This window comes from Botryllus schlosseri, chromosome 10 (assembly GCF_051294905.1).
Source record: "Botryllus schlosseri isolate E-star chromosome 10, Bs_hap1, whole genome shotgun sequence".
In the NCBI taxonomy this organism is placed as follows: Eukaryota; Metazoa; Chordata; class Ascidiacea; order Stolidobranchia; family Styelidae; genus Botryllus; species Botryllus schlosseri.
In genome coordinates this window covers 8,913,662-8,931,505 of record NC_137245.1, presented here as the reverse complement: position 1 = coordinate 8,931,505, position 17,844 = coordinate 8,913,662, and the positions used below count along the sequence as shown (strand labels likewise).

The 17,844-nt window shown below is 41.0% G+C and overlaps 1 protein-coding gene across 1 annotated transcript; it reads left to right on the top strand.

Annotated features, from left to right (window-relative positions):
- Window positions 1-1,116: 1,116 nt before the first annotated feature.
- Window positions 1,117-6,452, top strand: LOC145449224 (ficolin-2-like). Its single transcript, XM_080327694.1, has 4 exons — window positions 1,117-1,159; window positions 1,492-1,588; window positions 2,058-2,154; window positions 3,643-6,452. The coding sequence occupies exons 2-4, from the start codon at window positions 1,507-1,509 to the stop codon at window positions 3,938-3,940; spliced, it is 477 nt and encodes a 158-aa protein (XP_080183820.1). The 5' UTR covers window positions 1,117-1,159; window positions 1,492-1,506; the 3' UTR covers window positions 3,941-6,452.
- Window positions 6,453-17,844: the final 11,392 nt, after the last annotated feature.

The window sequence follows — 17,844 nt, the reverse complement described above, 5'->3', positions numbered from 1 at the left end:
GAGCGAATAAAAACAATAGAACCGCCTATTATTATTCATAGGAGTCTTCAGTATGCATGGGCACTGAGCAGCTTCCGTGAAACAAATCATCGGCATCTGTTATTCATGAAATGCAATAATAGGAAAGAATTATCTCACAACAATCATTGTGCAGACAAGTTAGTGTCTTTGCGGTGTAACCGACTACTCTCAGAGACAGCTTAATCTCGGTACGCAGCAATCGCGAGCCTAACACAGAATTAAGCATTTCTCAGATAGTGGAGCAAGTCAATCGAGGCAATCAGCTACAGATTCAATCACTATGAATTGATTAACAAAATCCGCCGACACGCAATCAGTTTGTCGACAAGACGGACCATAATCACGTTTGCTTGGCTACTGCTACACTGCTACAGTCATTGCAAAGCTATTGCAATTGCTTGATGTATAAACAAAGCTACTTAATTTTAAAAAGGCCGTCGCATAATGGATTACTGCATAAAGAAAAGAGAAAATTATTTTTGTGCACTCGATGTAGAAGTTGGTCCGAATACAATTACTGAATAGCGCAGATAGCGAGATAGCGCAGTGGTATAATCCGCGGCTGCAACACCAATGGGTGCGGGTTCGAGTCCGACCGAGGTCGACTTCCGAATTCCGACACCTAAGTGTTGGGGGTTTACCTAGGCTCCTCCTCGCCACCTCATCCGCGTCAGCGGTGTCTTACATAAAGCCTAGAGGTGGGCCGGGCTATAAGTCGGCAGTTACGGAAAATAAGAAGAATCAAGGCCTGGTGTAAATGACCATAGTAGTCGACAAACACCATGAATACCCCAAAAAACAAACAAACAAACAAACAATTACTGAATCTACAGATGTGTTATATCTGAATATGTCGCTCAAGATATTTATCTCTTTGATGGTTGGATCCGTGATCTACTCGCGTTCTTCAGGTACAGAGTGCTGGTGTTGGTATTCGACTTCGAATAGGACTTAAGTTTCTCATTTTCAGCACAATTTTGCATGAGACGATTCGTTGGCGGGGAATGGGTCACAAAGGGGGATTGCGGGGTTGGTAAAGTATTTTTACGTCAGTAAGGAACATCTGTTATGCCGACTAATATTCATTAAGGGTGCGGAAAGGAATTCGGAGATTGCGGGCGTATTTGAAGGATGGATCGTGAGTGAAACCAGACGCTATTAAACGATGAGCCCGATTGACGAAAAAAGCATGATTTCTCGATATTGGTTAAACGTTTAAGTATAACTTAAATTGCTATCCGCAAGCAACTTTGGAACTTACTGCTAGCGATATATTGAATCTTTCATTCAAGAGTTACTTGTTCACAGCTAATGGACCAGTACCTTCTTGAGCATACCACTAATATGGGTTGTGACTTGGGCATCTTGTCGCGATTTCGCAGTAGCAGTGATAGCGCTATTTCTCGGACACCGGTTTGGAAGAAAATTTGTAATTATTCAGCAACCACCATTGTGCGAATTGCATTTCAGGTTTTTCAGCGAAGAATGAACAAAGACGTGAATTTCTACCGTGGCTGGGATGATTACGTGAATGGATTTGGCAATCGCGAAGGAAATTTCTGGCTCGGTATGAGGATATCTAATGTGATTTGATGGACACACTGGGCAGGCAATATGATTTTAAATGCAAACCTCAATTGACTGCGCAATCAAATACTATTTCATCTGCTTTATACTTGCTGGTGTACCAGGGTTCACCAGGACTCTGATCTCGCAGAACCGGAGTTTGAGTCCATAACTATGATAAATATATAGGCTAATAACCCCGTACATATTACCAAATTTACGTCCTCTTACGCAAAATGCAAAAATCACAGAAACTCGACTAATGATTGCACTTCCCTATCTTCCTTATCGTTTTAAATTTGTACATGAAAAACACAGGTTTAAATAAAAGACCAATATTTATTTGATGAGACCGGAAGTCACAGCAAGACCGTAAGTGTTACGTGATCATACAAAAACAAATTTTCGGTGACAACGTTTTAATATTAGTTTCGGCTGTCCGCAATAACCTGAAATATATCGATCTTCAGGACTCAAGCAGTTGCATCAAAAGACAAAGTTTGGAAATACTGAGTTGGAAATCAACATGATCACAGCAGACGAAGTTCGTTTAACTGCTAAATACAGGTGGGTGTTTTTCACACGACTTAATGCTTTAATCGAACATACTGTTCTACGTTATACCTCTGAATTGGCGATACAAATCAACCGGTTGCTGATGTCGAAGCTAAATATGACCAGAAGCATATTTATCAAACCCCTTACTTTCCCCGTTCATATATATTCGCGTTACCTTGAAGAAGTTTTATAACGTATTGTAGATCGCTATCTCTACACTTGTAATTGAATGATAATTCACGGCGTTACTTCTACTTCTACGTGAGGAGCAACGGTGGCTGCTTTGACGACCGCTGGTGTAGAGCAAATCTCTGAGAATAATTGAACGAATAAGCGGCTGCGCTGCAACAATTCAAACATTAATAGGCGCAAGAAATATACTTACAAGCTCGAAGAAAGCATTCCTAATCGACTAGAATCTTAGGTAATTCGACTCCATTGGAAACATATCTTCTATAACAGGGGTCACTAAACACGCGGCGTCATATTTTGACGAAACTGATTTCAGTTTCAAAATATTGTTGTTTGTTTGTTTTGTTTATTTTTGAGGTATTCATGGTGTTTGTCGACTACTATGCTCATTTTGATTTACACCAGGCCGATATTCTTCATGTTTATTCCGTAACCGCCGACATATAGCACGGCGCACTTCTAGGCTTTTTGTAACACACCGCTCACGAGGATGTGGTGAAAATATTGTTGTTGTAAATATATCAAAATAAATTATTCTCCTGTGCCCAATATCACTATTCCTCACTACCCGAATCGGCTTCGGCGATGGCAACAGCATTCCACCGAGGGAGAATCAGCTGATATGAATGGACAATGTCTTGTTGCCATGTCATGCAATGGCTCAGACACTGACAAGACCTAGCTAGAAGCTTCGAAAACAGATTACGCATTACGAGGAGATAGTACAGTCTCTCGCCAAGTCCAATATTGATTCCCTGCTGGTCGCTGAAAAGCGTTGCAAGATATCGTGTGCAGCTCATAGTTTAAAATAAAATGAAAGTAGTGATCGTGATATTGTTTAGTACTGGTATTTTTTTTATAAAATATTAATTCTTTTGTGGTAACTATGACCGTGGCCCATGCTAGAGAGCACAGCGTTGTACTGATCTGAGGTATTCGAAAGGTGGTTGTTCAACTTTGATTTCGACTTTGAATTCATGTTGCCAGCGGCCTTGATGAAATTTGAAAGGTGGCCCGCGATCCGTTCTGAGTTGGCGAACCCTGTTCTATATCGACATGATTTTCTTTTAAAGATCTGGCGCATTTTCTGTTCAATAAGGCTGGATCAAATTTGATCTCCCATATATGTTATTAAATGTGGTCCCTGTCCTCTTCGGGGTTCTTGCAGTGCGTACTAGAGAATGATTTCGGATATATTCCGCGTGTTTATTCCGTAATAGAATCCACTGCCGCCTATACATTTTAATATTTATTATGATTAGGCACCACCTCTAATTAGCACTGATCGCGATTCTATTGACACAGCCATTTTCAAATTGGAGCCGGCTCCGACAAGTACAGACTAACCGTATCCGGATACTCCGGGAATGCTACCGATTCTCTCACATATCACAACAACCAACAATTCACAACAAAAGACGCGGACCACGATCAGTTCTCTGCAAATTGCGCTGCTGACTACGAAGGAGCATGGTGGTACAACCAATGCTACCACAGCAATCTGAATGGGAATTTCACGGAACCATACCCGAAGGGGATCGTTTGGATTAATAGTCATAATTCTCACCTGCGTTACTCAGAGATGAAACTCCGGCGAGTATGAGAATCCCAGATAGCTTTCAATTATCAATACACGATGCGTGAAATGTGCGTGTTTTACATGTCCATAGGCCTATGATGAACCCGTGCCCCGTAGGCATCAGCACTGCTAAATCATCAATGCTCATCGGCAACCGCAATCTATATACCCGCGGATTCGCTTTACCCAACATATCGAGTGCCTTGAAGGCGGAATTCAGTTTTGCACAATACGTTGATTGATCGCAGAGAAAAGCAGACATGGCGGTGCCTGTATTAAAGCGAGAAATGAACTACTTTGGAAGTGATGTTCACGTTTATACATTCGAATTATAAACACAGTCATCCACATTGCGATAGGTGGCGTGCCGACTGCCGACACTGCCGTTAAAACCTAGGCTTGTAGCGCTACGTTATGTTACAGGCGACCAACATGATAATTGAAAAGTAAAGTTAATCAATTTAAATCAGGAACAACTTTTCCTGTCGCTGCGGTTATTACCCTGGTATGTTGGAAGTATAATTGAACTGCGTGTGACATGCCAGTTAGGGATGGTGCGAACGTTAGGTTCACGTTCGCGTTCTGTGTGTGAACCTCATTCACAAACGAACCTTGGTAGGTTCTGCACTGCACAATTTTCAGGTCTTTATAACACCTTTGGTTGAAATTCTTTGCATTTTAACTATACGGACCACTCACACCAAACGAGCACGCACCTTGCCAATCTCAAATATTTTACTTGCTTTGCTTTTTGTTTGCTCGAAATACTCATCTTTCCGTTTGTGAATATTTAGTGACTCTGTCCTTTGAGCTTGACCCGCAATCACAAAACAAAAGAACGAAATACACCACATGGAGGTAGTCAGCGAATGATGCTTATTCAACCAATCAATGAAATTGATACAACGAATACATCGTCGTCCAATGTAAAAAATCTAGTAGACGCACGGGATCTATCTTGATTTGATATGTTTATTGTATCATAAAATCCAAATCCGTGCGATTGGGGTGTTGGCTACTGTATAACTTGTTTATGCTGGGGTAATATCGGTAGCAAGTATAGAAACCCGTTTACACCCCGATCAATATCAATGTAGCAATAGTCATACGATGGAAAATATTGATTTTATGGGATTATTATAGCATTTGATTGTTCCAGTTGATACATAATCGAAATTGTTATAGGCTATGTGTGCATTGAATAAAAAAAAGAAACCTCCTCGTTTGATACATTTGCCTTGTGTTTCGTCGAAGTACAAATATTTTTGAAAAAATTCATCCTTTGACTGAAAAAATTTCCGCGCTTTGCGAGATTAGCAATCACTTGCGTAGTAAGCCGAACGAAATGAAAGGATAAGTCCGGTGTACGCCGTTACCGTGAGCGCAAACTTGTGTAAACGAAATTTTCGCGCCTTACTATGTTTAGCATCTATTATAAGCTAGATTCAAACCGATAAAGAGGGATTTGCACGAAAAGTGAAGACTTGAAATAGTATTAAACATATCTATAGCTAAAAATAAGCCAAATGGAACGAAAATGAAAAATTCTGTGAGTGCGCTTTCTTTTACTGTGATCCTAACTCCAGATTCCCCCTAACAACCGCAATATTACCCCTACGGTGGCGAACCATCGCCCTAATGCAAAGGCGGACAACATACGGCCCGCGGACAGTTTCCGGTCTTACATGATAATGTGGCCATAGCGGCCCCAGTCTGCCGAGATTCCCCACTACTTGCTAACTACGTCCAATTTTAGTGACTGTATGTTATTATATACGTGTGTGCGCAGCGTACGAAAGTGGAAGTTTTAAGCGCAAGTTCGTCGAAGCGAGAAGACTTGCATTATAGGCATTTACGATGTAGGCTACTCAACTCTAATGTCGTCTGTGGTTATCACGGTGTTTAACGAATACAATGGTCATTTACATCAGGCCGATATTTCTTATATTTAATCTGTAACCGCCGACTTGTACCACGGCACACTTCTAAGCCTTTGTAAGACACCGCTCACGCGAATAAGATGGCGAAGAGGAGCCTAGATAAACCTCTAACTCTTAAGTAGGAATTCTGGAGTCGACCTTGGTCGGACTCGAACCCATAACCCATTGGTGTTGTAGCTGTGGAATATACCACTACGCTATCTCGCCACCTACTCAACCCTAATGAATCGATATCTTGGTAAATTTGGGGTACCAGGCTTATCAAACGCCTCGAAATCTTAATTTAAGATTGCACCATAGCGTCCTATATGGTGTGGACACAAGCAAATCTCACGGCTCGGTGAAATTGGTCTACATCAGTGGTTCTCAACCGCCGATCCGCGGACCGGTGCCGGTCCGTGACGACATTGCTGCCGGTCCGCCAGGTATATAACAATTTTATACCTTAATTTCAAGATACAATGTTGAAGGCTTGTCCAATGATAAAATAAATTAAACATCAAATTTTAAACTGATTCAGAACTTCGTGAGGTAACATTAGGGTAGGGTTACCATACGTCCTGTTTTAAGAGGATTTGTCCTCTTTTTTGACCTTTTTGAAAGTGTCCTCGGAGGACGCCCAATGATAATCTTGGTTTAATATATAGCGTTAAATTCGACTGAGATACAGTAAATCAGAACTGAAGTAACGCTCCGGCGGCTATTTCTGGAGCTTAGCCGGAAAGTTGACCTTTTAGTCAATGAACGGAGAATTCAACAAAAGTGTGAATTTCTGGAGCCGAGTCGGAAAAATCACCTTTTATTTATAATTTTTTTTAGTCAACTAACCACGAAGTCGAGAAGATTTACCATTTTTCCGTATTTTACTCCAGTATTGTAAGTGTCCTCTTTTCAGATTTCCAAAATATGGTAACCCTACATTAGGGCTGGAAACATGTTCGATTTGACTTGAAGTTAAAGAAGTGTCCTTTGACGACATGCGAGCGACTTGTACAGAACAGATAAGAGCTGACTCATCGCTAAACAGCGCAGTTTGCGCGATCATTTGTTTTCGATTCATTCGTTTCGTGCAGGACCGTAACGGGGGCACCCCAAACCGCCCAATTGGAGAGGGGCTGAGCTTGAAAGGGGCCTAAAATTATTTTGCAAATGAACATAAATCATTGCGTATTTTTTTGAAAGTTTTTCCAACATTTTTCAATTTTTTTCACGCTCTGCGCAATTTAGTTTCACTAAATGTCTTGCTTATTAGGTGCCCTTCTCCAAGAAATACGCATGATTTATAGAAATAGGCATTTCGGCGTCAGCCATTACCGCGCCACGACGTACCAACACATAATGAAGTTTAGGCTAACATGGATCTCAGAAAGTGTGCCAAAAATTCGGCAGCAAGAAAACCGAATCAGTCATGAATGATCGAAAATTTTCGCTGTTGGCGCGATTAAGCTACAAAAACTCTCTGCTTACACTGACTAGAATGAATGTGCTCACAAGTACAGGTGAAAACATCCACCCAACTGTGGAGCCTAGGAGTGAAGCCCCCGGAAGTTTAGCTTACCGCCCTGTGGACGCCCAAGACCAGCGTTTTTGGAGTGGGCTGACGAAGTGCTTTTTCGGCCCGGATTTGCGGATGCCCAGTAAAGCTGCTGTAAGATGTTTTCGTGCGGCGCATTGTATCCGTAGTTGCCTGAGTAGCCTGTATGTGGTGGTAGTGGGCAATGAGCAAGGTAGCACGACAATGTGCTTGGTTCGACTCCGAAACGCTACTACTCCCGACATTGTTAAAGAGAAGAATACTATTCGAGTTGACGTGGTCGGTTAAACCCACGGCCTTCGGCGCGAAAAACTGTAAACGACTCTCGGCGGTAGCACGTTTATCTGGACAAGGTAATTCTACCTCGACACAGCAATCGCACTACCATAAAATCACATGGATGCCATCATGAAGACAATTAATTACGATAAAAACCCTATAGATGTCACTCTCCAGCACCATATAATTGCATAAAACGGTTGCATACTTTACATTTTGGCTTCCTTTCAATTTTAGAAAGTCCACCGGTCCGCCAGACATTTTTTGAAATTTTACCGGTCCGCGAGGTGAAAAGGGTTGAGAACCACTGGTCTACATCACGCTTTTCATTTGGTCAAAGGCAATTTGAGGGTAATTTTTGATCGGCTTGCCGAGCGTTAAATTTGATAAAATGAGTAGCCATCGAATGCTACCGTGGTTCTTATTGCGGAAATTTAAATTTTATTCTGCTCGTGGTCCTGGACCATTCAAAATTAGTCTCGAATGTGACATTGTAACAGAGTTTGGTATTGTGACGCAGCCATATGCCGTCTGAGCAGCTCAAGAGCAAGTGCGCACGAGAGTGATAATGTCAATGCTCAATCGGTTGCGCAACAATGGCCATTACGCTTGCGGTTTACTCTGCTTCACACCTGCTCCCAGACGGCATGGTTGCGTCACAATACCAAACTCCGTTACAATGAAACATTCGAGGCTAGTTTGGGGGGGGGGGGGGGTTCTAGGACCACGAGCAGAATAAAATTTATATTTCTGTAATCAGTACCACAGTATAGCTTTCGATTGATACCAATTTTATCAAATTCAATGCTCGGCAAGCCGGTCAAAATTTACCGTCAAATTGCCTTTGACCAAATGGAAAGTTAACGTAGACCAATTTCACAGAGCCTTGATATTTGCTTGTGTCCACACCATATAGGACACTATGATTGCACCATGTGTTGATTGATCAGAGAGAAGCAGACATGGTGGTGCCTGTACTAGGCTACAATGCTGTTCTCAAATCCACATTGGCGAGAAATGGATTAGAAGTGACATTGCTGTCGTTGAAACACATTCATTTTAAATGCGATCTATTCATTGTACATGTGAATAAAAGGGCGAATAATGTATCGATTCAGTAATCCGGCCCGCAAAGTACTTAATTTTCCTATATCCGGCCCGCCGACTGAAGAAGTTGCCCGCCCCTGCCCTGATAGATGCGATTTCCAAACACAGACACAGTATTTCTGTAGCGAACCAAAGTCCGTTATTCGCGATTCACGAAAGTCCGAAATAAGAAACGGCGGATGCAAGACTTTTCTATCTAATTTAAGGTGATTAAATGTATTTTATCAATTATACTGTTATTTGCATATATATTACGAATCTTTTTTATTGTCGTTCACTCTACGCAATCAGATTTACCAATAATGGTGATTGAAGTGATGACTTCTAAAATTCAGGTCACTCATTTGTATAAAATATTTTCAGGTTGCCAAAAAATGATGCAGACCAATTTTTGCTAATTTCAAGCAGAAGCCGTAAAATCTCAAATTTTTGGCTATTTTTGGATATACTGTGGTATTTTCGGTGGCAAATTTCGTCACTTAGCCCCGGCCAAACATCGTGTTCAAAGGCATGACAGAGGTGAGAGGGATGATCTGTGATACCGTTTGGACAGAGTCATCACAGATTAATGAAAAAAATAGGATGGTGATTGTGTCACAATTCGTCAACTTCATTGAAATAGCCTCTTAAATGCGGTGGCGATATAATTCGCTAATTAACTACTTTCCACATTGAAATTGGGGACCGCGAACAGAAGACTAACTGACAACCTGGTTAAGCACATGGAGCAGCAGTGATAGTCAATATTTGTGCGAGTATCTTTTGTCGTATCAATGTAGATTGAACGAGATCAGAACGAAGCTTGAGGCTGTACGATATAGAATGCAATTTGATATTATGATGCTTTACGCGACTGCTATATTCTCCTCACAAGCGATGATCGAAAGGGTGACCCACGTCATTACTTCCGCGCACACCACGGCCCAGCTCAATTGATGTCTAAACGTTAGCTGATCACCATCAAAGACCCGCAGTAAGCTTTAAAGCCGTGGAGCTGGTGAACTCTTTACTCATCGTCATCAACAACTCCGCGTGCAGGCAAATCACATTTCTGGCAAACCTAACAAGATGACACTCAATTTCGTAGGCAATTAATTTGATAAATTACAAGTTTAGAAAATAATCGCACTAGCTATTAAGAATGCTCTCGCTGGCAATTAGTTGGCCACCCTGCTCTATCTAAGGAAACAATAAGTCTATGCGGGGCCTACGATAACTTAGTTATCGTAGGCCCCGGTCTACGTATAGTTTCAACCACCGAATACCTCAATATAAAATGCTGCATTCCAATGGAAACGAAAGCTGTGCCTGAATTGTAATTTCTGAAAAGTTGGTTTGAATTTAGAAGCTGTATAAACTGGCGACGAACCAAGAAATTTCCCAGGGTATTTCCACGTATAACATAGCGTTTATAAACACCTTGCAAGAGAGTTTACAAATGAATGAAATATATACTCAGATTCTACAAATATATCTAGTTCTAAACACTCTAATACTATCACAATGGTCACTGTAGTTTTCTTCGTGGATATTTCTTAATGGGATGATAAGTTAATTTGATATAGACATAATTTCATTGACCTTAAATAAACCACAAAGATTATCATCATACCTTACATTAGGGTTACAATATTTTGGAAATCCGAAAATAGGACAATTTTACCAAATTTTCAGACTTGCAATACCGGAGGAAAATCCTGAAAAATGGTAAATTTTTCCCACTTCGTGGTCGGTTGACTATAAAATGAAGGTCAGCGTTCCGGTTCAGCTCCAGAAATAGCCGCCGGAGCGTTACTGCAGTGCTGATTTACTTTATCTCGGGCGGATTTTGCCCTGCATTTAATCAAAATTCTAAAAAGAGGACAAAATCCCAAAAAAGAGGACATTTGGTCGTGCTCCAAGGACACTTTCAAAAAAAGTAAAAAAAAGAGGACAAATCCTCTTAAAACAGGACGTATGGTAACCCTACCTTACGTAAAACCCGTTCAAATGATCTACGGCCCTCCAAGGAGTCTACGGATCCCAGTTCCAGGAACGCTGGTATAAGTAATCTCTACCCTTATACAGGAGCCTTGCATTAGCTCAAACGACATCATTTGCAAATTGAAAGTCTTTAGAATACGATGAGTATTTCTAACCGTTTTCAATGATATTTCAAACCGCCATCCTTTCACTATACGGAATGTTAATGACAAGTCTAAGTCTGAACTATACGTTCCCTACTTGGCATCACGTAGATGCGACCAAAGAAAAACGTAGAGTAACATAGCCATGATCAGGAAAGGCATTGGAAACAACGCTGCTACTGCAGAGTTGAATATCCGCATCAATACTCTCATCATAAATATGCTTATTGTTGTTGCCATAGCTACTCCTGCTAGAGGTAGAGCGTAGGCCTTGACGCGGGTAGATCTGGGCATGTTTGCTGAGATAGCAGTTAAACGGTGCGTGCAGCAGACCTGGGCACCATCCCTGACAGACCACAGTGCTAGGAAAGCAGCGGAAACACCAACAACGGAATGGATCCGGAAACATAGAGAAAATAAGGCAAGTGAGACAGCAGCTACTCCGGCAAAACAAAGGAATGTCAATCTTGGCCTCGCGAATTTATCCAGGATTTGTCCCGCTGCAGAAGAGCATATTGTTGCCAGCACGAATCCAATACAGATCATTATACCGACAAATTGATCGTTCAACGTTGGGAATTCATTCAACATCAAGGATGATATCAAAACGGAGCCTAAAGGTCTCTCAAACATCGTGAAAGTATACACACAAGCAATTATAAGGAATGGAGAATGCGTTACTAGATACTTTATCTCACCTAGTTCTCTTTTCAAGTTGAACGATGACCGCGACTGTGCTAGAGCAGGGTCGACCTCATTAAATGATGATTTGCTATCATCAGTTCGTTCGACAACCCCAGCTACTGGGGGCCTACCGGATATGTACATCATCGACACTACGGTGCACACAAGTGAAAGAAAACTAATCGAACCGAACACGCAAGTATACGCAATTTGGAATTGATTGTCGAATATATTAGTTTCGTTGCGAGTCTCCGTAATTCGATGAAGTTGCTCTTCGTTGTATGACACTCCCATTGCTCTTGTAGCAATTACGTTCGTGATCAACTGAGACAGTCTTCTTGACACCCATGGAAAAGCGTTAGCTTTGCCCCTTTCCTTCTGTGGAAACCAATTACCGGCGCACAATTGTATCAGCGACATCAATATTGAAGTCGAATTCCCACTGAGGAACATACCAGCGATCACAAATCCAAACATTTTAAGTACAACGCCAATTGAGATTAGGAAAGTGGCAAGCGTATTCACAGCGGCTCCCAAAACGGCAAGATTTCGAAATGTCATCAGCTCGCCGAATATGCTGACCAGTAGGGTTCTGGTTTAAATCATTTTGCCCTTGATTAAAATCGATTTTAATCAATTAAATAATTCAAATCATGATTTTTTTGATTTTTTTGGTTTTTTTACTCATAATAACAGCAACACAAACAAAAGAAAATGGGATGAATGACGACCATGTTAATCAAGGTGATGAAAGATAACGCTTAAACTTTAATAATGTGGGGCAGTGAATTATCATCCAGATAGCTGAAAACGTTCAACCTATGTGGTAATGATAGCTGAAAACCTATGTGATAATGATGGGTCGCGCGAATCATTACTGATCGGTTCTAGTAGCGAGAGAGAGAGAGAGAGAGGTTCTAGTAGCGAGAGAGAGAGAGAGAGAGTCTTTATTTTCATCCAACCGAAATACACAACAAACGGCAGTGATGGCGGTACAGAAAATATGCGTGCACAGTGTTCGGTATTAGATAGGAATGATCGATAAGACCGTAAAGGTCATCTAGTCTGATCACACCAGCATCAAACAGGTACACTTGACTCTGAACAGTCTGGCTGTAAAAAATGTTTAGTTAAGAAAGGAAAATATAAGAAAAATTAAACGATGGTAGCAAATGATCAATGAAGCAATGTCTGGGCGAGGTAGGGCAACAGTGTTAGTGTAACGACAAGAGGTGATCAAGTAGGGCTTTTTTGAATCTATTATAAGGCAATTCACGGATATGTGGTGGTAATGCATTCCGAATGATAGGTCCGGAGTAGTCGATAGTTAGCCTTAGTCATAGTCAGCGAGGAAACATGTTGAGTCAAATTGAGACCATCCATATTAGTTGTATTCATCTTGATCGATGGAGTGGTTTCTGCCAGAAAACTGGATCAGAGATTTTTTCAAATTCGATAGAGACTCCCGATTGCGCTTCGCTTTCTGTATCCCAGCAGTGTCTTGGAAATAGCAGCAGCATGTTCCAGACAACTAACCAGTATTCAATAGCAATACGCTAACATATTGTTTGACTATCGCTCTTTGTTCTTTTCCCATTTGCCTGTCAAATAGCTGAACTATACCGGTGCCGGTGACGAGATGTTATCTCCGGTTTATATAAAATGCACATGATTGTCCGATAATAATACCCACATTCACGCATGTCGTCCGAAAATTTGAAAAAAACAAAAAATATCAATAAAATCAAAATGGTAAAATTAAAATCAAAAATCAATGAATAAAACCTGATTTAAATCACACTGATTTAAATCAGCCTGATTTAAACCAGAACCCTACTGACCACGACTACGCTGAACGCCCTGCCAACAAGATTCATTGTCGCTTGCAAGTCCACCATGACCGGGTCCACGCGGAAATATAATGAAGTCAAATCGTTGATGAACGAGAAGAAGCTGTAACTGAACACATCCAGAAATAACAGGCAACACACTAAAATCAGAACGCCCCATCGTTTCCTAACAATGTAATAACGCTTTCCTCGCGAAATGAACGTTGAATCCAGCAACAGCAATGTCTCCCCAGATTGCTGTTCATCTGCCTGATCTGCCATGTTTTGCTTTTTGTAAAATTTACACAAATTGCATTTCTTGTTGTTTGTGTAGCGGTATCAAGTCGACTACATGAAAAAGCGGAATGCCAGAGCACGGCGCGCGATCATCAACTTCCTTCCAGTACTTCCTCGTCAAAGAGAAATCGACGTGTTTTGGAATCAATCACTAAATTTCAGTAAGATACATTCAACCCTGCGACATCAATCATGGCAATTTCTTCACGAATCCACAAACGTGCAACAGAGCAAATTTCGGTCGCAGGGTTGTATGGAGTCACGTAGCAGATTTTCGGAGACTCGACTTGACTCGAGTGAATTTCTCGGATGTGTAAGATGACCTGAGTCGACCCAAGTTCAATGACCTGAGACATTCAGTAGGACTTGACTCGTGATACACTTTTATAGCCATTCTCAGGTGTCTCATCGTCGAATTGAGAAACAACTGTGTCCGAATGAAGCGGAAAATCAACTGTATGCTTCATGGTCAGCTGGTCACCCTTAACCCAATCAACAAAAGTTGAAGCGATCGCCATGCGTATCATATGCTTTCGATGTCACTATGATACTTCAAAAGATACAATCTCGCACTTCAACTGCTGCAGACTCATTAACCCTTATTGTCGCATTTACCCTATCGCTACTACAGCTCACAAACGTTATTAGCCCTTTCGCTACCTGAAGCATGTGATGCTTTCTGACAGAAATACTAACTCTATGTTGCAGGTCATAACAATTTTACAATACGTTTTCGTCATCGTGCTAGTTAAAATCCATGACGATCGTAAATACAAAGCAAGTACGAATAGACACAATCACATAAAACGAAACATTAATCAAATGCCCTCTGCCGATCACGAAAATTGTGCAATGTACATGGTCACTGAGCAATAGCGCCGTCAATAATTTGGAAAATTTCAAAAATGATACGTATCCAACTATCCATGTCCCACTCTATAGATTATTGATTAACAAAAACGTCAATGAGCCTGCAATAAGCTCACAGGAAAGTCGGTAACATTTGTCTAAATGCGTTTGAAAGTAGCCTATAGCTGCCGTAGAGCGGGCGTGTTAGCGACCATAGAACGGCGAGAACACTAGTAATCACGAAATCACGACTCCTGATTGGTTAATCAAGGGGTTCTCAAAGGGTGGGCCACAGAGCTAGCTGGAAAATTTCAGAATTAATGTAAGTTTTGTTATATTTATTATGTTATTCGCTAAAAATATATTCGTATTATCTAATTATACGCAGGCTACATAAAGCTTTTCATCCGGCTCTGATTAGAGGTAGTGGCACGTATGAAGTCAGCATGTACAAATCGAAAACGTTAGGGAGAGACGGTGGCCTTTTCTACTGTCTATGACAACCTACGGCTAACAGCAACTAAAATATTCTCAAGCGTATAACAACTGGAAGATAATGCTGAAGTAACCAAGTATTCCGGCAGGGTCATATGTCGTATGCCGCTCAAAAAGGTTCGCGTTCACACGAACCTGAACCTTTCAGAGGTTCACACCATCCCTAGTATGTTAAATTGTTGATATTGGCAATTGCTGGCATGGGCATGTGAAACAGCCTGTATCAACCGTTGTTGAAATTCCGTTCCTATATGCCAGTGGTTCCAAACTTTTTTGTTGTCACGGACCCATACATGCATACATGCTATAAACTATTTAAAATATGGTCTATTCTCTTTCATTAGCAAAATATAGAGGTATGTGATGGAGAAGCTGCATCTCAATTTCATCTATGACACAATGACTTGCAAGCTAGAAGTTCTACCGAGCGAGATAGTGTAATGGTTATGCGTCCGGCTTCTCGATCCGTAGGTCGTGGGTTCGATCCCCGGTCGGGTCATACCAAGGACTCGAGAATTGGTATCCGAAACTATCCGGCTCAGCAATCACAGATAGCGTAGAGGAGAAAATACGGGGGCGCAGACTAGATGACCTCGCGGCCGTATCGCAACTTCGTCGTCAAAGCATCTCGATGGTGCAGGCGAAAAAGAATATCATCGCTCTCTCTCTCTCTACTACCGCAGTCCAGCACAACCATGCCCGAACTATGTGTAAATAGATCGCTTGGTTAATTCCCTCTCGTTTAAATTGTATAGGCGTGTAGCTACTAGCTATACGTAATATGTCACCGCCGAATACTTTGAGAATTGAGAGGTCGATTTAGGTTTTCGGAATCATTGTGACAGTTCCATTCGATTAATAACAGTTATAATAAATTCTGAGCTATTTACGATGAATTGCGTTATCGATGGAGAGGCTTAGCCCGTCCGTGCCTTACCTCTCAATTCACACTTTATTTCGGACTAATAATTATGCAAATTGTGTGAATTCGGCAGAGAACTATTCAAAATCTAGAAATTCATAAACATCAATAGAAAATACCAAAATCAATTGAAGGTTTCACAATTTTCGTTCACTCATCCTGACGACAGGTGAGACACTTCCTGACTTGCCTCTCCTGTCCCCACGTCACAGATGTATCACAACTTAGGGTTGGTAGCAGAGATGAGCGGATTTGGAATTTCTATGTCCTAATCCAATCCAAATCCGAAGCTTCAAATCCTAATCCAAATCCTAATCCATAACTTATGTATATTTGAGTCCATGTCCAATCCTAATCCAATTCCAACATGAAATTCAGAAAAAATGCTAATTTATATAAGGAAGTTATTCTTCCACAACCAACAATCCTTTTGATTTAAGACAACTTGGCATAGGGCTGCACCTCTCATGCTAATTGGCAACGAGTATACCATAGTGTAATGCACCATAAGTACATTATTAAATGATCTGAATAAAGTTTGTCGCCTTTCGCCACACGACATATCACTCTCCCTGAAAATCGGTAAATCAAATCCAATCCTAATCCGTTCAGAAAAAAAATCTCTTATCCTAATCCAATCCAAATCCGAAAAAATTTCCAAAATCCGTTTTTTTCAAATCCTAATCCTAATCCATGCTCATCTCTGGTTGGTAGGCCTATATTATTTTGATGTTTGACTAGGCTTACCATACGTCCTCTTTTAAGAGGATTTGTCCTCTTTTTTGACTTTTTTGAAAGTGTCCTCGGAGGACGCCCTTTTGTCCTCTTTTTTGAGATTTTGTCCTCTTTTTTGAAAATTTAGGTCAGATTTAGAGGAAATTGCGAGTGATATGCCGCAAATTAGCGCAGAAGTGAAGCTCCGGCGGGTATTTCGGAGGGAAAAGTGGTGATTTCAGCTCTGAGCGAAAAGAAGACCTTTTTTTTTTAGTCATCCACCTAGCAATGTGGAGTGAAAAACGTGTTTTTCAGCTCTGAGCGGAAGTGATGACCTTTTTTTTTTTTTTTTTTTTTTTTTTTAGTCAACCGATCATGAAGCGGGTGAAATTTACCTGTTTTTGAGAATTCTTCTCCAGTTTTGCTTGTCTGAAATTTCTGAAAAAGTGTCCTCTTTTTTCATTTCCGAAATATGGTAAGCCTATGTTTGACTCGATCTACACCTGTGATCACAGGTTCTCGCATTTGAAAGGAGCATCACAACGAGCCTACGTTCTCATAACGCAAGATTCGCATGGTCAAATAAGGCAACCAGAATGATTAGTACGACTTTTACAGAGAAAATGTGGCACACACGATGAATCCCATGCAGTGAGTTCGAATAAGTAGGCTTCTACCAAAGATGTTGCGATTTTTCAATTGTGACGTAACAGTTTATTGACATGAATGGCTCTTCGGGAGTTAAAATGAAAAAAATAGGGCCAAAATGGCTCTTCAGACAAAAAAGGTTCCCGACCACTGATTTAGATGATAAGATCTCATACATATAGCTCTTCAGAGTACAAACTGAATGTTCAACAATGTCAAAAATTGTGGCTGGAGATAGTCTACTCGATTGACGCGCCATTAAAATGATCACTCGGCCTGCGAGAATCACAAGGAATTCGAGGACTTTAATGAATCATTGTAATCGAACATGCCAGACACTGAAATAGTTCCGTTTATTATTTCCTCTAAAATAAGGGACCACAATTATCAATCGTGCCACGATCAATCATTTTATCCTCATATGTAGTAATAGCTGCTTCTTTACTGAGTTTAGCGACAGACTGTAGTGCAGATGTTATTGTTCGCCTGTATACAAAACACTGA